Here is a 23,233-nt window from a genome sequence, read left to right as displayed (position 1 = left end):
TTGCTCCATATCATAGGCTTATCGGTAACCCTTTAAAAAAGTGGCTAAAAGCAACTCAATTCGGTGAGTAATTAGCGAGCTCCTTTTTTTGATAAATTCTTTTTGGAAATCACAAGCGATATTAAAATAGTTTTTATAAAAACCGTGACTTCATGTTGTAAAACTTAAGCTTAACTGTACACTTGGTACAAGAATATAAAAGGGGGATGGAATTAACAAAACTATAAGTTATTTATCGTTTTACACCCGAATTTCACTCATGAGATCATTCGAAATTTCCTTATTGTTGGGAATCTAGACAAAGTAAAATGTTTTATTATATGCCAGTCGTTTTATTTGTTATCTAAGCTCATTTTTAGTCGAGATTCGATCGGTTATGTCGAATTTCGATTTTAATAAAATATGCACTACACAAGACGGCAGAAATATCTAGCATTTATTGTAAAATATATATATATATATAAGCATGACAACGATTATCTTACAATGTGATACACATAAGATTTCAGTTATTCGGGAAGATACACCGAGACTTGTATATTAGTTTGGTTTTGACCTGAACGGAAATGAATTTTGTTTGTCTAATTGAAAATCTGCATTGATAAGCAGTACTGGATCAATTGAAACACAGGGTTTTTGTTGCATTATTGAACCCATAACTTTATTCAGTCAGTTATGGATAGCCTAAAATTATTGAACACGGGTTCAGTGAATGTATCCAAGTTAACAAGTAATTAACAAACCATACAACCCAACATTTTATGGTCATTTGAGTGCTTGATCCTGGAATTTCAGTTATATGTCATAATCATTATATGGTTAGCATTTTTTCTTTCTTTGGGTGGTACACAAAATGCAGTTATCAAAGAAAATGGGATGCTGTATGCTGATTTTCTTAGGAGGGAGTATACAATATGTGAGCTTTCTAATTATTACCATTTAATTAGACTTTTTTTTCTTAAGTTAGATATGACTTGCTTTATACATGGTTCAGCAATCTCAGCTTACTCAATAACAACGTGTAACTGTGCAAAATGAAGGACTAGGAGTAATAGCAGATGTTTAATACGAGGTACTGCTCAGTAAAAAAAGTTGAGGAGAAGAGAGGCTTTAAATTCTACAATGTTTTTATAATCATGGAAGACGCTGTTTTCAGGTTCTATTCTGCTTTTACCATTCTTATCCGTATCTGATATACAGGATTTTAGTCTTAATTGGTACTGGACACACTTGAATTGATAGCATCAACAACAAATGCAGAATGCTTATCCATTACTATAAAAAATCCTTTTGCAGACTTTCATTTGGCGACCCTGCCTGCAACTACAAAAATGAAACTCCGTGTCCAATCTCGTCAAGACACTTCTGCCCTTTTCCGCGCTTTCTTTCTTTCTCTGTTTTTATTAAACAATGGTTCAATTAAAGAACAAGTTACCTTGCATTTTAGCTGCCATTACTCTTGTTTTAACTGCAGCAGAGGCAGCTTCTGCTTCAGTACGAGGTGTTGCCCCAGAAAGTAAACTTCCTCTTTCGAAAACAAATTAAACTTTCTATTAACCTTTTTTATTTTTGTTATTTTTGCATAGAATACGAGTTATATAAAGCCTCCAGTGATGGCACATGGACTTGTTTAGACGGTTCTAAAATTATTTCGCATAGCGCCATTAACGATGACTATTGCGATTGTGTTGATGGTTCCGATGAGCCAGGTATTTCATCAAGTAGTCCTTCTCCCTTTTTTAAAAAAAACTTACAGAAATTCGCGCCTCTCTATTTTTTAATATATAGGCACCTCTGCCTGTCCCAATGGTTTGTTCTATTGTGCCAATGTAGGCCATATTCCTTCCACTATCAAGTCTTATGCGGTGAACGACGGTGTATGCGATGAAGCCTGTTGTGACGGTTCTGATGAAAACGGAGGCTTGATTACCTGCCCCGACCGCTGCAAGGCAGTCGGTGAAGCCTACCGCCGAGATCAATCCAGTCTCCAGCAATCTACATTGGCCGGCCTCGCCGCCAAAGAAAAGCTGATTGAAGAGGCCGAGAACCAAGTGACTTTGTGGGAGGAACAACAGATCAAGTTGGAAGATGAAATCATTCTTAAGAAATCCAATGTGCTTCGTTTACAACGCGAGTTGAAGGCTTTGGAAGCTGCACGTACTACAAAGAAAAAGACAAAGTGTCAATCAAATGTGTTGGAGATTGATACATTGAAACACGATATCACCATCTTATTAAAGGAGTTGGAGAGTTTAAAGAGTATCTTGGGTGATATGAAGCGTGACCATAACCATAATTTCCATGATATGGCTGTAAAGAGTGCTATTGCTGGCTATGATGATTTCATGAATCGTTATGAAGGAATCAAGGAAAGCATCAATGATGACGTTGCCAATATCAATGTTCAGGAACCTGAGGAACAAGAGGAAGAAGAAGAAGAAGAACCTACAATTGAAGAGGAAACGATCGATTCTAAAGAAGAAGGTAGGCAGCTAATTTTTACTAAATTTCATTTTATTAGGATCTTTTCTCACTGACGAATATTAGGTAAGCACTCTTTTGCTATGACTATTGTTGAAAAATTGGAATCAATTCTTCCCGATGTCTTGAAAAAGAGTCTGTTGGATAAATTGGTCCCAATTGTAAAAAACGATAATAAAAAAGCAATCCCACATAGTGGTATTAGTAATGAAGCAGGTGTGGGGAGATATAAATGCTTTTTTGACCTAATATTGGTAGAAAAATAACAGTATTGCGTGTACTAAACATTCTTGTTTTAGACGTGGAAAATGCTCGTAAATTATACGAAGCCGCCGACTCCGAAGTGGATCAATTGACCGCAGAGTTACAAAAGATCAAGGACGACTTAGCTATTGACTATGGTACTCAAAGAGAGTGGTTAAAACTCAAGGATGTCTGTGTCGAAAAAGACGAGGGAGAGTAGGTTATTCTCCAGAAGCTAGCTTCATTACCTTATCTAAAGTATTATAATAGGTACACTTATTCATTATGTTTCTTGGGAGATGCTTATCAAAAGAGTAACAAGGATAGCACACGTACATTTTTGGGGTAAGTACAAAAATAAGTGTATGTATATACATGTATACTTAATACTTGAATCATACAGTAAATTTAGCAACTTTGATGACGGCAATTATAAGACGCATGCGCATAGTCAAGGCACACGTTGCTGGAATGGACCTGAAAGAAGTGTCAAGGCCACCATTGAATGTGGTGTAAATAATGAAATCATTGAAGTATCTGAACCCGAGAAATGTGAATATCATTTCCGCATGTTGTCACCTGCTGTTTGTCAACGTATCCAAGAGAGCACTGAAAAAACTACTAATAATAAGCCAATTCACGAAGAGCTTTAGTTAAATAAATAAAGTGTGTGTGTAACCGATTTTATATTGAAAAAAAAAAGAAAAAAAAATATACATGTTGGAGGTGGAGGGGGATAAGAGAATATATATATATGCTGTTTTTGTTATTGTACTGGTTCTTTTTTCAAAGTCTGGCCAGTGGTGGTAGCATTTAATTGGCTTGAGGATTGGGATCGTATGATGGGCGCAGGTGCAAGGCCGTTTTTATTCCGTTGAAAATCCGCATCCAATTCATCGTCGTGGACTGGTGAAGAAGACAAGTAATAATTGGTGCGATCTTGTTGAGTATATGATGGGTCATTCATATTAGAGACGGTTGATACGGCAGCCGGTGAGGAATGCTGTCTAGGCAATTGAGGTGGAATAGGACCTCCAGCAGCATTAGATCTCTTCAGCTTCATGACTACTTCACATTTCTTGAGAATATGTCGCACATTCAATTCCATGTCACCTTCTTCATACGATAAATTCTGTAAGAGTGGAATAAAGTCTTCAGGTACAGAGGCGAATTCTTCTGCATTTTGAAGCATCATGGTAACGGTTTCTATGGCATATAATGATTCATCCTTGATAGGGTCTTTACTTTTAGAGTAGAGGATATTGGGTGCAAGTACAGTGGAAAGATTGACAATGTGCATCTTGCTACCTGAATCATCTTCCATATGAGCAAACTGCGACACCCATTTCATGAATATAAACAAAACCTCCATCGTATCACGATTTGCTTTTGGTAATAGACAGCAAGCTAAATGAGTTACACGTTTTCTATCTGACTCTGATTCCAATTCTATAAATAATTTTTTTTTAGTTGTAGATAATTAAAAAAATGTGTGTAAGCTTACTTTGTGCAGTAATAAATAACCTGTGTAATCTAAAAGTTAATAGAGGATCTGGAAGCTCTCGCAAGAACTTTTTAATTAACGCTGCCACTTGAATAGGCGTTTCATTTAGTAATTGGACGCCAGTAGGGTTCCTGTCGATCTCTTCACGTAACTCTTTCAAGCCTCGGATATTGCCGTTTTTACGGAAAATACCTTCAACAGACATATCCATTTGCTTCATGGCAGACACACAATCATCAATAAAAGAAGGAATCTTGATGATTCGTGTAGGCCCAACACCTAGGTTGGATTCAATACCATTTTTTTCTACCAGAACATCTATCGGTACACCAAAAGTACCCTCTATTATATTTCATCAATACACAATTAAACTATATATATTTCTATATTTTTACCTTTGGGTCGTGGAGCCTTTTTATTACCACCTGCTTTAAGACTAGTTACGAACTTACCCCACAAGGTGGAATTCTTCTTATCATCAATTAAATCAGCTAATTCTTCCAACGTAAAATGATCATGTAATATTTCTTCCAGATAGAGCACAGCGATATGTTTTAGCATGAAATGTTGTAATGCACCCAATTCTGCAAAATAAAAACTTTTGGCCATTGGCACTGACTTTGTATATTGATGATGGTATGTGTGATGTGATGTATTGAGCGAACTCAACGAGAGTTGAGAGAAATCTCCACCATGACCATTTCCCATCTCGTTATTATTCGATGATCTTCTTGTTGCAGATGTATCGGTAGACACACTGGCTGGTCGGCTTTCGCTTTCATCTGTCTTATTCGCTACATACGCAACATTGGGACTGGGCGTCTCCATCAATGTAGAGCGTTTACCCACACGATGTGAATTAGTAATCTTTCGGTTCATATGGGTTGACTTCATACGTTTAATATCATTCAAATGAATTTCTTCATTGGGGAGATGTTCATCTTTGGGAATCTGTGGTATTTGACGGGGAAGTGGTACACTCTGTGCTTGTTGATGCTGCTGCTGTAATTGTTGTTGTTGGTGATGCTGCTGTTGTTGCATTTGCAATTGCTGTTGTTGTTGCTGTTGTTGCTGTAATTGCTGATGTAATTGGTCGCCGGTCTGACCATAATAAGCAACCATTGGGTCTATAAAGGGGATGTGAGGGGTGAGTTTTTTTTATGTTTTTGGATAGATATACATAAGCTTAATAGTTTACCTGGAACATTCAACAAGCTATACAAACGACGTAAGGCGACTCTTAATAAGAAGGAGGACTGTTTCAACTTTGAGATATATTCCACACCTTGAGAATAGCCTTCAGTGTGTTGAATACATTTTTTACAAGTGATGGATAGAGAAGTATTATCGATATAAGCATCGGCATATTCGTTTCGAAGAGGAGCACAACATGTGGAACAAGCGAAACATGCGTCGTGCCAAAGATAGGCACCATAACGATAACAAGCGTCTTCGCAGGCCTTTCTACAGAACTGACAAAGATCTGAGGAGACGGTATAATCAGCTTCATGCAGGTGTTGCCTCTTCTTATTTGCTAATTCCATGAGTTGACTTAGGAATCGACTGATAGCGCCTGATCTCGAATCGTTTTTGGTTTCTAATCTTAGGGCACCGGTAAGACCAATTCTGATCAATACCTTAAGATAGTGCGCTAAACCTGTCACTAATGATAACAGATCTTGGGTGATGCCAATCTTTCGAAGACCACTTTCTTGCGTATGCGAAAATAATGAAAAGAAATTCGAGACTTTTTTACAGAGCATGCTGCTTTCTCGGTCATAATACAGTTCTTCGCCTGTTTGCGCAAAATAAGCGTTGGCTAAATCATCAATTGCTGTAAACAAGACGTCCACATGCGTGACAAAGTAATCTGCCATCTTGACACCATCAGCATAACCTCCTTCGGATACGTGAAGTAACATGTCGGAAATACAGCCAGCAGCAGACTCTAACATTATAATTCAGTTATTCTATCTAACAAATATCTCTCTCTGTCTGTCTGTCTACCTTCAAAGGCTGATAATACGGTCCAAATTCGATATACTTTTTCTTCCATGATTGTTTGAGTATCTTTGAGTTCGTCCGAGCTCATATGGCTGAGGTCTAATATATTCATATAGGAGTGTTTTTATGTTTGAATTTAACTTGGAGAAATAAGGGGACATAGCAACAACTTACCCATATTCGAAGAAGTTGGTTCGTCATGACCAAAAGAAAGAGCTAATTTCACATTCCAAAACTAGGGCAAGAGGTAAGTCTCTCAAGAAACAAACCAGTGCTTTTCTTTTCTTTCTGTTTTTACCTTGTGAATCATGTAACATTCCGGATGCCAATGTTCATCGACATTATTTCTATTGATCTCGACAAATTGTTTAAGAATGGCAGTTTCACAGCCAATACATTTGATTGCGAATTGAATGGAATAATGGTAATGACAATAAACGTTTGTGTCGTGTTCGTAATAAGAGTCATCCGGGCCAAAGACAACTGAACACACACTACAACAAAAGTGCTCTAAATGGAATTTTTTGCCTACTGCAGTGATGTACGAACCTCGTAAGGCTTCACCACAGTTATCACAAGCGAGGTTGAGTCTTTTAAAGTAATCCCGTTCGCATAATGGTTTTTGTAGGCCATCATCCAACTCGATGGGAAAGAATTTATCGGCTACTGGTTCATTGCAATCCTAATGAATAAATAAAAAAAAGTTCAACAGGTCGTTGCAACCTCCTTTCTCCCTTTCATACTCACAATGCAAAGGAAACACTCCCAATGAAAAGCACCATCCAGGGCGCGTGCAAAATTACCGTCTAATTGATTTTGGCATGAAGTACAGTTTATTGTGGTTGTGTTTGTGGATGATATTATAGTTTGTTGAACTTTGGTCGATTCAGCTTGATTCATAATAATAAGAGGGTAATGGAGAGAGAGAGAAAAGGGAAAGGGAGGGAAAAGCTTTTAATTTTTTTTAGAAGAAAAAAAAAAAAAAAAAAAAAAAAAAAAAAAAAAAAAAAAAAAAAATAGAAAGGAAAGGAGAAAGATGCTTAAACAACAACAAAAAACTCACACACAGAAAATCAAGAAAGGGTAGAAAGTGGAGATTTAATTTATTCTCTCTTGGTAACACTAATTGTTAATTCACCATCACTGTCTTTTACCAAATTCTCTAAAAGATGGAAACTATTTTCAAGAACAGCATCCTCATTGGCTTCAGGTCGAACCACAATTTCTGCAGTACCAATACATTTACCATATGAATTTTGCCAGAAATGGACTTTATCAATCGAAACAACATTGGGGTTTTGTTGTACCTGATTTTTTGTTAGTATTTTCTGTGTTCCCCATACAACAAATAAATGAATAAAAAAACTCACCATTCTCAGATTATTATCAACTCTGGATTGGAGTGAATCAGGCATGGTCTGTAATAATACTTTGGCTAATGCAGCTGCAGTAGGTCCTCCTAAATAAAGCATTAATGCAGATTCCCCCATTGCCATCATCTTATCCAATGTGGGTGATCCAATACCGAGCAAGTGGACCATAAACACAATTCCACCAGTACACACAACGGATAACGAATAAATGTTGCTCTTTACCGATTCCAATCCACCCTCACTCTTCATGTCGTTGTATGAATATTCTCCATTATTGGATCTGCTTCTGACTAAGAAATTACACAAATGTTAATATATTTTAAGCTTTTTTTTTTAAAACCAAGACAAACTTACGATTCACCAAATTTTCATGATTTTTTAATTTGATGTTTGAAACAACAGAAGCTCCCATTGCTATGGATACCATTAAGAGCAAACCAAATGGATATGAGCTCTTACCATGATGGTCACCATGTACCTCCAAGAGTAAGTGCTCCAATGATTCCTTGGATGTATACATGGTGCCAAATAACAAAAAGATTGTGTTCGCGAGTGCAAATACCAATTCAAAACGTTTGACGCTATTAATAGAAGCGGTGAATAAAAAGAAACCATTATTAAAAAAATATGTGTGTAACTCTTACCCAAATGGTCTCTTGGTGCTGCTGGTGTTAAATGCAGGATTCATTTCAAGCACGTTCGACACCAAGTTGTTCAAGATACCAAATGCATCAAACAATACCAAATAAGAAAATCCAACAACACCTATCTCTCCCATGTTAACTATCATCCTTTCTCTCATCACAACTTCTTTTACCTAAACTTTCACGAGATGCACCTAACCACCATACAATAATACCAATCGCAAAATGTCCAAGGAAACAGGTGAAAAGCACCTGCTGATGAGGTCCTAAAGATGCGAGAATGGAAGAATACGAGGGCAAAGGTGGGGTATAAACTTGAGGAAAACTAGCGTGGCTGTGACCGCTATGATCATGGCTGTGGGCTCCGTGGTCATGGTTATGGGCTCCATGATCGTGTCCAGCGTGGCTGTGCCCAGCGTGGTTGTGCCCAGCATGATTGTGCCCAACATGGTTGTGCCCGCTATGATCGTGGCTATGTCCGCTGTGATCATGCATAGTATGGCTGTGAACACTGGCGTGGTTATGTCCGCTGTGATCGTGTCCAGCATGATTACTATGATCATGTCCAGCATGGCTATGTCCGCTGTGATCATGTCCGCTGTGATCGTGTCCAACATGCTGGTTATGATCGTGATGCACTTGTTTGAAGCCATAATCAGGAGCCGCATGCTGATGGCCGTGTCCGTCATCAAGTTTTTTGTGTTGAGCGGGAGCATATGGGTTAGTAACAGCAGCCTAATAATAAAGAGAGCGTTTATATATAAACATTAAATAAGTATGCTCTTTAAAGCAGAAAAAATTACTTGATGATGCTCATGCACTTCTGTACGAATGGGAGTTGAGCGTTGAGCAATATGAGTGGGGGCATTACTCTGAATAGCTAAACCGCTACGAGGAAGCTTATTTCCGCCAATTTGTAAAGCATCAATCGAATTCTGTTGTGTTGTTAAAGGCGATTGAGGTCTACGTTTGGTAAACTGTCGGGTTTGATGCATCTTTATGATAATCTACTGAGAAACAAACAAGGGGAAACAGATAGATTAAAAAAAAAAGAATGAATTGATAGCGGGGAATCAATCCAGGTACAGCCCAATTTCGGAGCGCCACGACGGGGGGAACTGTCACAAGTGTGTGTGCGTGTGTATAAATGCTTTTTCGGTGCCTTGTTGACTTGCACTATCCGGTAAATAAAACACAGGGCAAACCGTGTTTCTGGGTTAAAACCATGCTTATTTTTATATGTAGCGTATACTTTTAACAGATACACTATGGTAAATGTAAATACTATGTAAGCTTTACCCATAAAGATGAGCAAAAAATTTTCTTAGAAAATTTTTCCTCCCCTTTTATAGAGCTATTCCATAATAACCAGGTCAATAATAATAATAACAATACAACCCCTCTTTCTATCCCTTGTATGCCGTATAAAAAAAAGCCTTTAAAATGGATTTAAATATATATAAAAAAAATCTGAGAACACAAACCCGAATTCTAAAGTGATGCGCAAAATTTCCTTTTTAAAAAGAAAAAGAGAGTTTGGTGTAGCAGTAGAATTATTCTATGTTTGACTTGAATGTGATACCGATTAAACAGAGGTCTCATAAGTTTTTGATTAATGTATTATTTTTGGGGCCTGCTCGTTTTAAATATCGCTACCTCGCTTGGCTACTTATGTTTGGCTTAAAAACGTTCGCAACGAATGGTAGCATTTTTTTTTTTTTGTTTAAAAACTATTGTTTGCCGAAATAAATAGAAAGAAAAAAAAACAATTCATAAATTGACAATTCTTAGTTAGATACAAAAACAAGTTAAAATAGAAAAAGATTTCTTTTTTTTATTTTTAATTAGCAAGTGTTAATTGGACGGATATGACTCTAGCAATAATGAATCATTTAAAATTTATAAGAATCTCACATTGTATTATTTTTTCTAGATATAAGATAAAAACTAAATACTTTTAAAAAACAAAAAAAATTATAACCCCTGCATTTTAGTAACTAAAAAAGTTCATCTTTTTTTTCCTAGAGCAAGTTGAAAACAAGTAATATGATAATGTGTAAGACGTCACGATGAAGAGATACCATAGAAACTCCAATGAACGCGTGTGATATGATCCCAACAACTATTAGGAGTACGGGGACTTTGTTATATCCTGGATACATCAAGTGAAAGATAGCCAACATAGTTGGGATGAGAGACGAACTTAGAAAAAGTTTGCAGTACATTGTGACTAATCTTTTTTTTTTTTTTTTGTTCAGCTATATCTAGGCACAATTGGGGAGAGAGAGAGCGAGAAAGAGTGGAGTGAGTGAGAGTGAGCTAGAAAAGCCCTTTCTCACCACTTGTAAAAACAAAATTTGCCTTCTTTTTTTAAATTTTTTTTTTTTATCTATTCCTCTTTCTATTCATATGGAGAGCACACTACAGAAACCCCAAAAACCCGTCGTTTGTTACCGCTGCAGAAAATCGTCGTCAAAAACCAGTACTTTGGTTGCGTGCGATCTTTGTGCATTGTTTTGGCATTTGGGCTGCATTTCGCCATCTCTTCAACATGACCCACCAACTGGTCATTGGATGTGTCCTCAACATCAGAAACCAGTAAGTTTTTTTTTTCCTTCTTGTTGCTCCTCCTTATATATCCTTTAAAAAAACGTGTACTAGTCCAAGCGACAAAGCCCAGGACGTAAACGAGTTTCCAAAATAAAGGCTAGAGAAGCCACGACTGAAAGTCTGGAAGAGGCTGATGAATTTTTAAAATATGGGGGTGTGTTACATAGCATTCTGGCTGAAACAGTCGAAGGCGACTTTCTACGTTATGCCAAAAGGTAAAAATAATTTTATATAGTTTTTTATATATCAGCTATGCTTAAAAATGCAGCCTTCATAGATACAGACAGTTCAATCACTCTGAACGAAATAGAAAGCGACATAAATTACACGCTGACAAGGTTAGTAATGAAATATCACCTCCTTTTTTTTATAAAAAAAATTATACATGTATTTAAAATACCTTATATAACTAGTGGCTTGACAAGCTAACCTGTGTTCAATTGAATGATACGGATGGGATACAAATGCTAATAGACGCTGCCAATGTAAGAGCCTTTATATATATATATATATATTATATACATATACAAAGTCATTTACTAATAATAATTTGCAGGTTCAATCAGACAATAATACATATGTCAATCTAGACGAGACTCAACTTAAAAGATTTGAAGCAATACAAGAACTTGTAAATATTAAAGGCGAAGGTGTCGTGATGGACATCTTGTCCAAAACTTTATAAAAAAAAAACGTTATTTTTTTTACTGTACAATTTTTTTTCTTTTTCTTAATCTAAATATTCTTCTTGTACTTCCTCGTGTAAGGCTTCCTGTTCAGTTCTACCTGTCTTATGAATCATCATGAGCGCCAATAATATAGGCAAGTGCATAATGCTACCAAAGAATAGTTGTTTTGCGCTTTTATCATTACTAAAAATAACAAAGACGTCAAGATAAATATTGCTTCCTCCAAAAAAATCAGAAAATATTTAACTCATCTTTACCTATTGCGCCAGAATTTGACAGCACCGTACAACATGGCAGCATTAACAATGGTAGAATCAGCCGCAAAAGTCCATGTAGTGACATCTAAATAGGATAGACTCCAAGACAAGGGAAACATGGCTAAGCTGTATCTTAGCGACACACGCGCATTTAATTTAGGATCCGTAACAGACATCATACGGTACCCTGCCTTGGAATAATCCGCACGCAAGTTCCAGGCCAACGAGTTAAAATGGGGGAATTGCCAGGCATATAAAATCGCACCCAGGACCCAAGCACCGGGATCCAATGAATTCGTGACAGCGGCCCAGCCCATCATGGGCGGGATACCTCCTACCACTGCACCAGCCCAGGTGTTGGCAATGGAAGCACGTTTCATGGGTGTATATACCGCCGTATACAAAAAGATATTGGCTGCTCCCAAAGCGGCTGTCAAGGGGTTCACCATGGTTGCTAACATGGCCACACCAGCTGTGCCTGTCAATACGCCAAAATTAAAGGCATGGAAAGGGGATAACGCACGTCGCCCAAGAACTCGGTTACGAGTTCTCAACATTTGGGCATCGTAAGGAATCTCGATCCATTGATTGATGGAATTAGCAGAAGAAATGCAGAGTACGGTACCAACCGTTGTATATAGCAACGAAGTAACGTCCATTGCACCAGGGGCAACTGCATACCCAGCCATAGCTGTCAGGGCAACCAAACCACCTAGTTTCGCTTTCACTAACTCTTTATAAACTTTTGGTAATTCCGGCATTGTAGCCCCGTTCAAGGGTTTAAACTTGGTGCCTTTGAATTCATTCGTGGTTGGTGTATTTTGGGTCGAATAGCGAGAAAGAACGATAGTGGCTGACGAAGAAACAACAGGTGGTTTATATGTAATGGGGAAATAATGACTTCTTATAACTCCATGCCCGTTCTTGCTGAATAAAGAATGTATGCGGTGTGAAGAACGCAACATACTTTTTTATTTTATTTTTTTTTACAGGCGGAAAAAAAAAAAGTTGTTTACAATTACTGAGAGAGTGGGGTACACACACACACACAAGCACACGCCTAAGGGGGGATAAAATATTAATCCGACTTTTTGTCTCGCTTTATTTCAGGCCCAGTGTATAACTTTTTTTTTTTCTTGCACACACAAACATGTCAATTGACGTTCAAACCTGTACTGACATTCTTCCACCTTTTCAATTGGTAAAAGGCATTGATCTCGGTTATAACAATGATTATTTATTTGATGTCACTGCCAATAGTCAATATGCGCTCACTTCGGCTTCTGACAATTGCGTGCGTCTCTATGATCTCGCCACTTTACAACTAGCACACACCATGCCAGCCCATACTAGTAAAATCTCTAAAATGAAGTTGAAAAACGACCAATACCTGTTTACAGCAAGTGAAGATGCTACTTTAAAACGTTGGGATCTTCGTGTACCAGGTACTACTGGTCCTTCACAAACATTCAAGTGTAAGCTTTACCTCTTATTACATAACCTTTTATTCTTATATTTTTTCTGTCAGATACAAAGCCTTTGACTGCCTTTGATATCAACTGCAATGATACAATGGCTATTGTCGGTACCGAATTCTCATCTTCAAATTTTTCTGCTGATATTGGCTTTTATGATACAAGAAACACCAAGTTAATGCATACATTTACTGATTCGCATGGAGATGATATTACAGAGGTAGATCAAGCATTGCTATCCGCATGCCTTGTTATTAACAAAAACCAACTACCTAGATTCAATGTCATGCTAGTATGCCTGCACAATTCTTGTCCTGCTCTACCGACGGTATGATCAACAATTACGATGTGACTGAATTTGACGAGGAAGAAGCCATGGTGTCCGCCATCAATTCGGGCTCCTCTGTCAACAAGACAGGCTACTTTGGCCCTAACGCGGAATATATTTACTGTCTGACACATATCGAATCATTCTCACTGCATACACTCGAAGGCGATTTGATTTGCGATTATGGCGATATTAGAAACATTGGTTTGACGCCTGTCAAATATGCTATCGACTGTAGTTATGATCCTGCTACTCAACGTTTCTATTTAATCACCGGCAGTAACACGTAAAGTTTTTTTTACTGTAACTTTGTTTAAAAAAAAAGCATTGTACTTAATTTTTTCTATAGCGGAAGCGTTGATTTCTTTCATGTGAATGTGGGTCAACTTCAACATTGTCAACAATTGAATATCCAAGGTGGTCATTCTGATGTTGTTCGCTCTCTATATTGGAATCATGCTACACAAAGTATTCTGACTGGTGGTGAAGATGGAAGATTATGCGCCTGGCAGGGACAAACTCATTAAATATAACAATGTTATTAATGGGAGGGTTAAAAAGAATAGAAATATATTTTATATAAATTGTATTAAATGAAGAAAAAAAAAAGAAAAAAAAAAGTATGCGAAAATAAGGTACTGAGGGAAGAGGGGAAAATACATGAATAAAAAAAGGGGGTGGGGTGGGGGTAGGTAGGTAGAGAAAACAAATGAAATAATAATAATATAGTATATAATAATAGAAAAAATTAAGTAAGAATGGTGAGTGTGTGTGTGTGTGTGTGTGTGGGACTTATTGAGCATAGATTTGGTTTAGTCTCCAGTTAACCTTGCGATCATTACTTCTTGGGTTGCCTAGCAACGAAGCAAACATATCATCGGTGGTTGAATCGTCAGGAGGTAAGAAGTTTAAATCCGAATCATAAGTTGGCATAAACGTTTGTTTATGATGAATCGAAAACTGTTCTTGTTTCAAAGAGAGTATATTTTGCTGATGCTGCTGCTGCTGTTGTTGTTGTTGTTGTTGTTGTTGCTGCTGCTGATGCTGCTGCTGTTGTTGTTGTTGTTGTTGATGTTGTTGCTGTAATTGTTGCTGTTGTTGCTGGTATTCTTGTTGTCGCAAAAGATCAAGATGGTGCTGTAATAACATGTCCTGTTGCGTTCGATTGTTAAGAAGTTTTTGCTGTTGTGGCATGTTAAGCATCTGCGCTGCTGATGATGATGTTGATACAGGTGGTGTTACAGATGAAAAGGTGGGATACATTGTATTGTTATACAATGAAGAAGGTAAGACGTTCATCATATTCATTGGACTCACTGGACTCACTGGACTTGCAATCTTTTCATTTTGAGATCGTCCCCACGATAAACGAATACGTGAATTGCCAATTTGATATCCGTTCATTTGTTGAATGGCCAATTCGGCACTAGTACGTGAAACATATTGAACAAAGCCACATCCTTTTCCTGGAGGAATCTTCACGTAAACAATGTCGCCAAAATGTTGAAAGTATTGTCTTAATTCATCTTCACGAATAGGAGCAGATAACCCACCTACAAATACTGTCGTGTTGCTCGAATCCAAATGATGATGGAGAGAGGGTGATTGAATAGGTGATTTATTAGGCGATGTCATGAGTGAAGAAGGTGCTGTAGAAGCTGCAGAGAATGCCATTTGCGATGTTCGGTTCTTGGGGGTCGCCACTGATACACGAATAGCACGCGAACCAATGAAATAGCCTTGCATTTCAATTAAAGCCCTTTGTTGATCCATTTGTTCTGCAAATCGTACAAATCCATATCCACGAGTAATACCCGTTCGTGGATCGGTCATAATCTTCGCTGATTTATAAGAAACGTAACGAGACTGAAATATAGACTATGTTTATAGATTAGAACAACAAATATAAAACAACGGTACTTTTTTTTTTGCTACCAAAAGATCCATCTCTGTGATTTCAGGGCTTAAATCACCCACAAATATAGAATACTCTGGCTGTCTATCCTCTCTATCGAAATAATTTAGTATGTATATCTAGTTTTTTAAACAAGGTTTCCTTATTTTACCTTCTGTCAATAAGACCACCACCTGAGGCCCAGTTAAGTTTGAATTGTTTGAGCGAATTAGGCATCATGACACCATTAAGTTTATTCATGACTAATCTGGCACCTGCCGCAGTACCAAAATCCACAAAAGCATAACCTGCACTGATACTTTTTTTTTTTGGGTATATATCACGGTTAGTAAAGAATGAAAACTTCTTTTCTCTCTTTGTTAGAAAACTGTAGTTATTACCCAGTCACTTTGTCTCTGATGACTTTCACCATAACCTTCTCGTTCAGGTTAAACCATAATTGTTGAATGTACTGCTCGTCCATCCATGGTTCTAATTCTCCCATCCTATAAAGTTGTTTTTTAGTCTCATTTTTACAATAACCAAAACAAATAACACGCATACCATAAAGTTGTCTTTTGTTGTTCATGAGATATCAATGGAGACTGCTCAAAGGGGAAAGAAGACATAAGTTACTTTCTTTACTTTTTTTTTATGGTGAAATAAAAAAAAAAAAAAAAAAAAAAAAGAAAAAGAAACAAACATTAAAAAAATTTGTAGAGTCTATTTAGCTGACGTTTGTGGAACTTGAAACTGTCTTCATGGCCCTGAGAAGAGGTTGTGTTTATCATGAGCTTATTTTCATGTAAAACTCCATGATTCATTCAGGACAGGTCTACACGGGGGAGGGGGGCCTACTTTCGGTATCGTCAGCTTTTGTTGGCCCGCTCGAGTTATTTTTTGTTATTGGTTACTCAAGAGTAAAAGCGTTCGTTTCCTTTTTCTGCACATAAATTTATTCTTGTAAGGATATCACGTTGATTATCCATGTAATGTCTAAAAGATTACGTACAGTCCATCGGAATTTGCTTTTCTTGAAAATTCAGTGAGATTAAACTGTAAATCATGCTTTTCTTTGTTTTACATACGGCTTACGATCCAGACAATTATCATTATTTTCGCAATTTAACCAATAATGGCAATTCATGCTGTGGCTCCCGTAAATACAAAACAAAAAACATGGTGTATCGCTACAGTTAAAACAGCTAGATAGAAACAGTCAATTGATATAATTTGACACTTTTTCCTGCTCGATAATACTCGTCCGAGTTTCCTAAACCTGTTTCCACCCAATTGGAAGAGCCTCGCACGTATCTCATCACGCGCTAAACACTTACATAATGGTTATTTTTTGTATGTCGAAAATATACTGCCAGCTGACTCATACATTTCATATTCTGGGGAAGCTATAGAAGTTTGTGAGTAAAAGAGTGTAAACAGGCACAAAGGTCTCGTAAACTATTGTTATGCTTGTATGGTTTATGGTCAATCAAATAAAAATGGAAGCGGAAAGTCGTAAAGATCAATCTGCTTAAAGAGCTGCTTCTTCATTATTAAAATCAAGAATCCTACGTACAAGAAAGTTTTTAAATTATGCATAGCTTTTGAAACTTTTTATCAGTCACATTTTACTAGATATTGCTATAAACTCGATCAATATAATTTTTTCAATGTCTATTTTAGAATTTAATAGCGAAAGAGACAATGAGTGGTTCTTCTGTTAGGATGATTTAATTGTTTATTCATCAACTTAGAATCATCTTCGAATAACCCAAAGCTTATATACGCCGTGGATTTTTTTAAGGAACAGGCGTATATATTTTCACAAAGAAGGGATAGAAGTTATCTAAGTCCGGAATATCTTTGAGAAGATCTCCATTGGTTAATCCAAATGTTGAGGTCGAGTGGTTGTCAAGTTACTCGATCCTAAATCTGTCCTTATTAAGTTCATCATCAATGACACAGTAGTTGCTTGGAGGCGCATAGTTTATTTTTAAAACATCAAGTATTGAAAAAAAAGGTCTAAAGACTTATCTCAGTCGTGCTAAAATCTTGTAAATGAAAAGGTCCAATTGCGAAATCATTTTTTAGCGCTGTTTCGGCTCTCTTTGAATTTTAATTAAGGGAGATCCACAAAAGGCCCATGGATTGGATTTACGGTGCCCAAAAATATATATATATATTTTAAGGTACAGAAAACACAGTACGACCTGCATGTGTCACAACAGTTTATTGTTTGTTCGTTAAGGAGCATATTTTTGCTTTTGTTGAAACTAAATTAAACAAGTTAGCTTGCGACCGCAAACTATGATTTGGCTCTAAATGTTATTTACATAAGGGTCCATTTACCCACCCAACTAAAGTCTTTTTTTTTAGACAAACAGTGTCCAATCACATGGTGTGGCGGAGCCCTTTTGTAAACACACACAGAACTCTAACGGTTTGCAACGAATTTATATAAGATATTTTTAGCTTTTTTTTTTTTTTTTCTATCTCTTCTTTTTATCATAATGTCGTTTTTTTCTGGTTCTTTTAAGAAAAAGAAAAGTTCGGGATACTACGGGGCAACTTCTCCCCGTTCCTCGATCGACAGTTCTTCAAGAAGAAGTGGAGGTGCCAATGATGGACCTGACGCAGAACACCAGCCTGACTCTGACGACCAGATAAACGAACTCTTTGACCAAATGCTGGTATATTTTATATACTTTTTTTATTTTAGAACCACCTCTTTAAACACTTTCTGATAGGTTCGAAGAGGGTTGGACGAGAACAAGAGAAAAGCACTCAGTGAAACAGTTGACCCCAAAACTCAATGGGCCATGATTTGTCAGGATCGAAAAGCCGAATTGTCAGTTTCAGGCAGAAGACCTACCACTGTAGAGGGCGAAGAAGAAGCTCCACCGTTAATCAACGTCCTATCTGATCTGGCTGGTGAAATGTGGTCAGCAACCAGAGATTCCACAGCAAGAGCTGTAGAAAGACACTCGAACAGAAGTAGTCATTTGGCACCTGCAGGACGTCGAATGTCTGAAGCCATTCAACCCTCCATGTCAAGTTCGATCAGTACTGTTACAGCTGCTCCCTCTACCTCTATTGCGTATGAAGGAGCTTCTGCCTCTGATAAGAACTCGCCAGAATTCTACATTCGAAAATTTATGGAGAAGGATTTAAGAGCCGTGACCCCAACCTTGGCTGATAACTTGGCCGTCAGTTTAAGAACTCGACCATTAGAGTAAGGCGAGCTTTTGTTCAAACATCCCTCTTTATTTAAACTTTTCTTTATCTTTTGTAGTTGGGTCTTGCGATTTACTGATCTAAAAGGTCTTCGTACCATTTCAACAGGTTTATCTTATTTGAATAAGAAACCTGATAGTGAAAGGTAATTTCTATTAAAGGATTTATATGGCATGATTATTTTATATTTAAACGGATGACAACAGAAAAGGACAAGCGTTGGAATTAGAATATGGACTTATCAAATGTATCAAAGTGTTGGTCAATGCTAGAGTAAGTGTTTTCTATGATCTCGAGAGATAACTTCTTTGACACGTATTCTTATTTTAGTGGGGTGCTCGTGAAGCCATTTTAAATCCTGAATATATTCACTCGTTTGTATTTTCGATTGTTTGTCCACAATGGCAATCCCGAAAGATCATTTGTGATATCCTATTGTTCATGTGCCATTGTGATGTACCATTGGGTCATACCATTGTTATGCAAGGTTTTGAAGCCTTGAGAAAACATCGCAAAGATTTTGGTATCTTTGATTCATGGTTAAAGAACTTTGAGAATACCTTGGATGGAAGACGCAAAGTTAGTCGATCTGGATCGATTGATGATTATCAAAAATTAGGCGTCTATGTTCCACCTGATAGTCACTTGGTTGAATACGCTGTAAGTATGATCACGTACACGTATATCTATACGTTCTAATATGCATCTTTTTTTTAGATTTCCAACATCAGTTTGATCAATGCACTTGCTTATATACCCACTGAAGTGACAGACCGTGTCTATTTGCGTAGTCAGTTCAAATCATCCGGGTTGGATCGCATTTTCTTGAAATTAGAAAAATTAGATGATGCTACCCTCTATGACCAAATGGATAAATACCGTTCAAGAGCAGAGAGTGATCTCGATGAAGCCTTTGGCGATGAAATCTCTTTATACAGTGATATCTCGCAACCCAATGAGCTTTTAGATCTCATCCTTGAAAATATTATTGATGCGCCAGAGGCACTTGGATATTTGATTCAAACCTTTAGAAGCATGTTGTTGATTAAAGGTGATGCTGATAAAAAGTAGGTATTTCGCTTTGCAGATGTACACAGATGAATTCATCACTTTCTCGTTAGAACACATTATCATCAAGCTATCAGTGAAATCGTGTCAAATATCGTGATGGATCGCAGAGACAGTGTCAGTGTGGATGAACTTGGGTCCTCTGCATTTGGTATCTCTGTAAACAGTATGATTGGCAGATTTAATGAACTGGATCGTTTACAAGAGCTTGCTCGAAATGCAGAAGAGGACAGAGAAAGAGCCATCAGTTTAGAAGCGGAAAATCGAGAGTTGAAAGAACAATTAGCCTCTTTACAGAAAGTCAACCCAACCGAATCGCGCAATTACAAGATGGAAAACGTTGCTTTACGTGCGTTACAACAACAGTCAAATCGCACTATCGCCATGTTGCAGGAACAATTGCGCGAAAAGACAGAAGCATTGGAAGACAAGGACGATGATACCGTATTAGCCAGTTTTGTGCGTTCACCTATCGTTGTAGGTGAGGAATGGAAAAAATCCGGAAAGAAGTCGGAATCACTTGCTTCACTTTCTCCCAGTAGTAGTTCAACACACCACGACCAAACATCTCATAACATGCATAATATCGGTCCAGGTGGACACGTTCAACCTTTGTCGCCTTTACCACACTCTCATGATCTTCATAAGCAGCGTCCTACACATTATTTACCTGTAATTGGAGCTGAAGAAGATAATTCGCATGATTTACCCAGCAATAATATACCACCCCCTCCTCCTCCGCCACCCATGCCTGGAGCATCTACTGGCGCTCCTCCTCCCCCACCACCACCACCTCCTCCACCACCTCGTAAGTTGCCACAGGGTTTTTTTATTTTATTTTTATTTTTTTGCTAACTTTTAATTCGTCATAGCACCCGGAGTTCCTGGAGGTCCACCACCACCTCCTCCTCCCCCACCTCCTCGTAAGTTGGCATAAATAATCTCAGACCTTTTTTATTTATTTTTAACCTTCATATTACAATAGCACCAGGAGGCCCTGGCGGTCCACCTCCTCCTCCTCCGCCACCACCACGTAAGTATATATTTGTAAATTGATAGGTTGAATACTAACAAACGAAAATTAGCACCTGGCGGAATGGCTCCTCCACCACCTCCACCTCCACCTCGTAAGTAGATTCAAATCAATATTTTTTTTAAAAAAAAAAATCTAACATTTATCATATAGCATTTGGAGGACCAGGTGGACCACCTCCACCACCCCCGCCTCGTAAGTAAAAAAAGTTGTTACTTTTTAGTTGTGTGAAATATGAAGCTAACAAAAACAATAGCACCTGGAACACCCGGAGCTCCACCTCCACCTCCACCTCGTAAGCACAAAAATAACAAAAGAAAAAATGTTCATAAGTATTCTGACATATTTTTTATATTATTAGCGCCTGGCGGACCTGGTGGACCACCCCCACCCCCTCCACCTCCAGGTGGACCTCGTGGACCTGCTGGACCTCCTATTCCTACTGGACCTTTACGTAAGCAATTGCGACATTATCCACAAATTCAACTTAAAAACCTGCAATGGCAAAAGCTGGATGCACGCGGTGTTGAAAAGACGATTTGGAAGTTGGAGGATGTGAACGAAAATGAGATTGAAGATGATTTGGATAAACACGGTGTGTTTGAAAAGATCGAAACCCTCTTCCCTGCAAAGATCAATACCTTCTTTGATAAGAAGAATAAGGCCAAGATTGCAGAAAAGAAGGACGCTGTTAAATTCTTATCAAAAGAAAAATCTAGAAATATCAGTAAAGTCTAAAGATACAACTCCACACTAACAATTCACTTACTTCCCTCCTTTTCCTTTAGATTTGGCTGTGCTCCCCAGATGTAAGAATTTCGATGACTTTGCCCAAGTTCGCGTACACATCATGATGTTTGACGATGAGCTCTGTACAGAGACTTTCTTGAGTAATTTAAAAACTTATATCGTCAGTAAGGACGACGATCTCAAGATCATGAAAAAGTATCAGGACGGACCTGTTGAAACCTGTGTAGACTTGGATATTCCTGAGCAATTCATTATTGAGGTAAAAAAACACACGTACACACAATTGGGATCAATCTTATAACTAATCCTCAATAGATGTATCGCATGTACCGTTACGAGACCCGTATTCAATTTATGCTTGTCCGAGTTCAATTTTGGGAAAAGTTTGATCAATTAGAGAAAAATATGACAGTTGTCTTAAATGCTTCCGACGCCTTAAAGAACTCACATAGTTTAAAACAATTACTCTGCTTGATCCTTGTTCTCGGTAACTTTATGAACGCTTCCAGTTTACAGGGTGGTGCCTTTGGTATGAGAGTCACTAGTATCAATAAGCTTATTGATACCAAAGCCAATATCACTTCTGTCACACTTTTACATGTCTTAACAGGTGTTATCAGCCGACAATTTCCCCAACTCTTGACCTTTTTGGACGATCTTAAGGATATCGAGCAAGCAGCTCGTGTCACTTCTAGTTTGAACGACATGGTGCAACAGTACACAGAAATGAGAAAGGATTTGAGAGAGTTGGAATTGGAATTGGGTACTAAATGGCAGCCTGAGGATGTCGAGTTGGAGGAAGGAGATCGTTTCCGTGAAGTCATGACCACTTACAAGGAAAATGCTTCAAGTCGTTTCCAAGACCTTCAAACTTTATATATTAATATGGACGCCAAATACAAGGATGTCATGACTTTCTATGGTGAAAATCCCAAGGTTATGAGACCCGATGATTTCTTTGGCACCTTTGCTCGTTTTGTAGTCACTTGGAAGGTAAATTTTTTCTTCTTTCCGTTTCTCTTTACTATCGCTCATATTATTATTATTATGTTTTACTTTATATATTATAGGAGGCTACTATCGCTGAAGAAAAGATGGTGATTAAGCAAGAACGCGAAGAAAAGAGAAAGCGTGACGATGAAGAAAGAAAAGAGCGTTTGAGGCTCAAGAAAGAAAAGGCCGAGGCTGCCTTAAAGGAGAAGCGAGGTTCAGTACAAGGTATCAGTACCGATACCGAAGGAAAGGGCGAGAGCGACCGTAACATGATGGATAACTTGTTGGATAAATTGAGAACGGGCGATGTGGAGGTGCGTACCACTAGACGTCGTAGTAGAAAACATAAGCACAGAGCTCAAGAAGAGGAGGCTCCTGCTGATGAATTATCGGCCGCAGACTTGTTGAAAAGCCTTGCATTAGAGGACTAAATCCTCTTACAATACATTTACATTATTTCAAATTTAATAACACTATCCTAATTCTGTACAACCCACACACACATTTATACAATAAAAATAAAGGAAATATCCCCCCTTATTAATTTATATCATTCACAAAAAGTAAAGCAAGACATCGGCCAAAAAGATACCTTGGTATTCTATGCACTTTGTTGCTTATTAAATAAAGCCGTGACGATGTAGTATCTGATA

The 23,233-nt window shown here is 37.8% G+C and overlaps 8 protein-coding genes across 8 annotated transcripts; 4 read left to right on the top strand and 4 right to left on the bottom strand.

The window, feature by feature from the left end:
- Positions 1–1,410: 1,410 nt before the first annotated feature.
- Positions 1,411–2,944, top strand: EV154DRAFT_536266 (glucosidase II beta subunit-like-domain-containing protein; the record flags this gene model as incomplete). Its single annotated transcript, XM_051604124.1, has 5 exons — positions 1,411–1,516; positions 1,587–1,709; positions 1,789–2,484; positions 2,548–2,697; positions 2,781–2,944. 5 exons carry the CDS (start codon positions 1,411–1,413, stop codon positions 2,942–2,944), a joined length of 1,239 nt encoding a protein of 412 aa, XP_051461618.1.
- A 489-nt stretch (positions 2,945–3,433) lies between these two features.
- On the bottom strand, positions 3,434–6,499 carry EV154DRAFT_37311 (uncharacterized protein). Its single transcript, XM_051595020.1, has 6 exons — positions 6,407–6,499; positions 6,236–6,331; positions 5,427–6,176; positions 4,624–5,355; positions 4,229–4,570; positions 3,434–4,173 (listed from the first exon to the last, which is right to left on the bottom strand). Exons 1-6 carry the CDS (start codon positions 6,408–6,410, stop codon positions 3,491–3,493), a joined length of 2,607 nt encoding a protein of 868 aa, XP_051461617.1. The 5' UTR covers positions 6,411–6,499; the 3' UTR covers positions 3,434–3,490.
- A 752-nt stretch (positions 6,500–7,251) lies between these two features.
- EV154DRAFT_437040 (cation efflux family-domain-containing protein) lies at positions 7,252–9,302 on the bottom strand. The gene is made up of 6 exons (XM_051596842.1): positions 9,053–9,302; positions 8,423–8,984; positions 8,250–8,370; positions 7,960–8,186; positions 7,603–7,895; positions 7,252–7,539 (listed from the first exon to the last, which is right to left on the bottom strand). The coding sequence occupies exons 1-6, from the start codon at positions 9,242–9,244 to the stop codon at positions 7,336–7,338; spliced, it is 1,599 nt and encodes a 532-aa protein (XP_051461616.1). The 5' UTR covers positions 9,245–9,302; the 3' UTR covers positions 7,252–7,335.
- A 1,356-nt stretch (positions 9,303–10,658) lies between these two features.
- EV154DRAFT_559616 (uncharacterized protein) lies at positions 10,659–11,544 on the top strand (the record flags this gene model as incomplete). Its single annotated transcript, XM_051605559.1, has 5 exons — positions 10,659–10,847; positions 10,911–11,074; positions 11,137–11,197; positions 11,273–11,344; positions 11,416–11,544. The coding sequence occupies 5 exons, from the start codon at positions 10,659–10,661 to the stop codon at positions 11,542–11,544; spliced, it is 615 nt and encodes a 204-aa protein (XP_051461615.1).
- A 45-nt stretch (positions 11,545–11,589) lies between these two features.
- EV154DRAFT_413821 (protoheme IX farnesyltransferase) lies at positions 11,590–12,494 on the bottom strand (the record flags this gene model as incomplete). Its single annotated transcript, XM_051595580.1, has 2 exons — positions 11,590–11,731; positions 11,806–12,494. 2 exons carry the CDS (start codon positions 12,492–12,494, stop codon positions 11,590–11,592), a joined length of 831 nt encoding a protein of 276 aa, XP_051461614.1.
- Positions 12,495–12,889: 395 nt separating this feature from the next.
- On the top strand, positions 12,890–14,268 carry EV154DRAFT_37198 (WD40-repeat-containing domain protein). Its single transcript, XM_051595019.1, has 4 exons — positions 12,890–13,280; positions 13,334–13,500; positions 13,557–13,894; positions 13,958–14,268. Exons 1-4 carry the CDS (start codon positions 12,956–12,958, stop codon positions 14,133–14,135), a joined length of 1,008 nt encoding a protein of 335 aa, XP_051461613.1. The 5' UTR covers positions 12,890–12,955; the 3' UTR covers positions 14,136–14,268.
- On the bottom strand, positions 14,150–16,166 carry EV154DRAFT_437036 (uncharacterized protein). The gene is made up of 5 exons (XM_051596841.1): positions 16,067–16,166; positions 15,904–16,008; positions 15,675–15,821; positions 15,544–15,616; positions 14,150–15,486 (listed from the first exon to the last, which is right to left on the bottom strand). The coding sequence occupies exons 1-5, from the start codon at positions 16,129–16,131 to the stop codon at positions 14,401–14,403; spliced, it is 1,476 nt and encodes a 491-aa protein (XP_051461612.1). The 5' UTR covers positions 16,132–16,166; the 3' UTR covers positions 14,150–14,400.
- A 2,086-nt stretch (positions 16,167–18,252) lies between these two features.
- EV154DRAFT_413684 (uncharacterized protein) lies at positions 18,253–23,011 on the top strand (the record flags this gene model as incomplete). The annotated part of the gene is made up of 13 exons (XM_051595575.1): positions 18,253–18,734; positions 18,795–18,881; positions 18,943–19,009; positions 19,067–19,319; positions 19,356–19,396; positions 19,454–19,803; positions 19,858–20,456; positions 21,244–21,564; positions 21,716–21,846; positions 21,903–22,271; positions 22,335–22,580; positions 22,661–22,742; positions 22,806–23,011. Coding segments are annotated over 13 exons (3,234 nt in total), but the record flags the coding sequence as incomplete, so codon positions are not given.
- Between the last annotated feature and the right edge of the window lie 222 nt (positions 23,012–23,233).

The sequence above is a fragment of the Mucor mucedo genome (assembly GCF_025094135.1).
Source record: "Mucor mucedo strain NRRL 3635 chromosome Unknown EV154scaffold_12, whole genome shotgun sequence".
NCBI lineage: Eukaryota > Fungi > Mucoromycota > Mucoromycetes > Mucorales > Mucoraceae > Mucor > Mucor mucedo.
This window is presented reverse-complemented; position numbering and strand designations above follow the sequence as displayed.

Coding starts and splice junctions, on each gene's coding strand:
- EV154DRAFT_37311 (XM_051595020.1), bottom strand. Junction 6,177..6,235: donor CGTATTATCAGCCTTTGAAG/GTAGACAGACAG, acceptor TTATAATGTTAG/AGTCTGCTGCTGGCTGTATT. Junction 4,571..4,623: donor AAAGGCTCCACGACCCAAAG/GTAAAAATATAG, acceptor GAAATATAATAG/AGGGTACTTTTGGTGTACCG.
- EV154DRAFT_437040 (XM_051596842.1), bottom strand. CDS start 9,244: ATGCATCAAACCCGACAGTTTACCAAACGTAGACCTCAATCGCCTTTA. Junction 7,896..7,959: donor TCATGAAAATTTGGTGAATC/GTAAGTTTGTCT, acceptor GTAATTTCTTAG/TCAGAAGCAGATCCAATAAT. Junction 7,540..7,602: donor TTGATAATAATCTGAGAATG/GTGAGTTTTTTT, acceptor ACAAAAAATCAG/GTACAACAAAACCCCAATGT.
- EV154DRAFT_37198 (XM_051595019.1), top strand. CDS start 12,956: ATGTCAATTGACGTTCAAACCTGTACTGACATTCTTCCACCTTTTCAA. Junction 13,281..13,333: donor TCCTTCACAAACATTCAAGT/GTAAGCTTTACC, acceptor TTTTTCTGTCAG/ATACAAAGCCTTTGACTGCC. Junction 13,501..13,556: donor ATGGAGATGATATTACAGAG/GTAGATCAAGCA, acceptor CCAACTACCTAG/ATTCAATGTCATGCTAGTAT.
- EV154DRAFT_437036 (XM_051596841.1), bottom strand. CDS start 16,131: ATGTCTTCTTTCCCCTTTGAGCAGTCTCCATTGATATCTCATGAACAA. Junction 15,617..15,674: donor GGTGGTCTTATTGACAGAAG/GTAAAATAAGGA, acceptor TTATTTCGATAG/AGAGGATAGACAGCCAGAGT. Junction 15,487..15,543: donor TCACAGAGATGGATCTTTTG/GTAGCAAAAAAA, acceptor CTATAAACATAG/TCTATATTTCAGTCTCGTTA.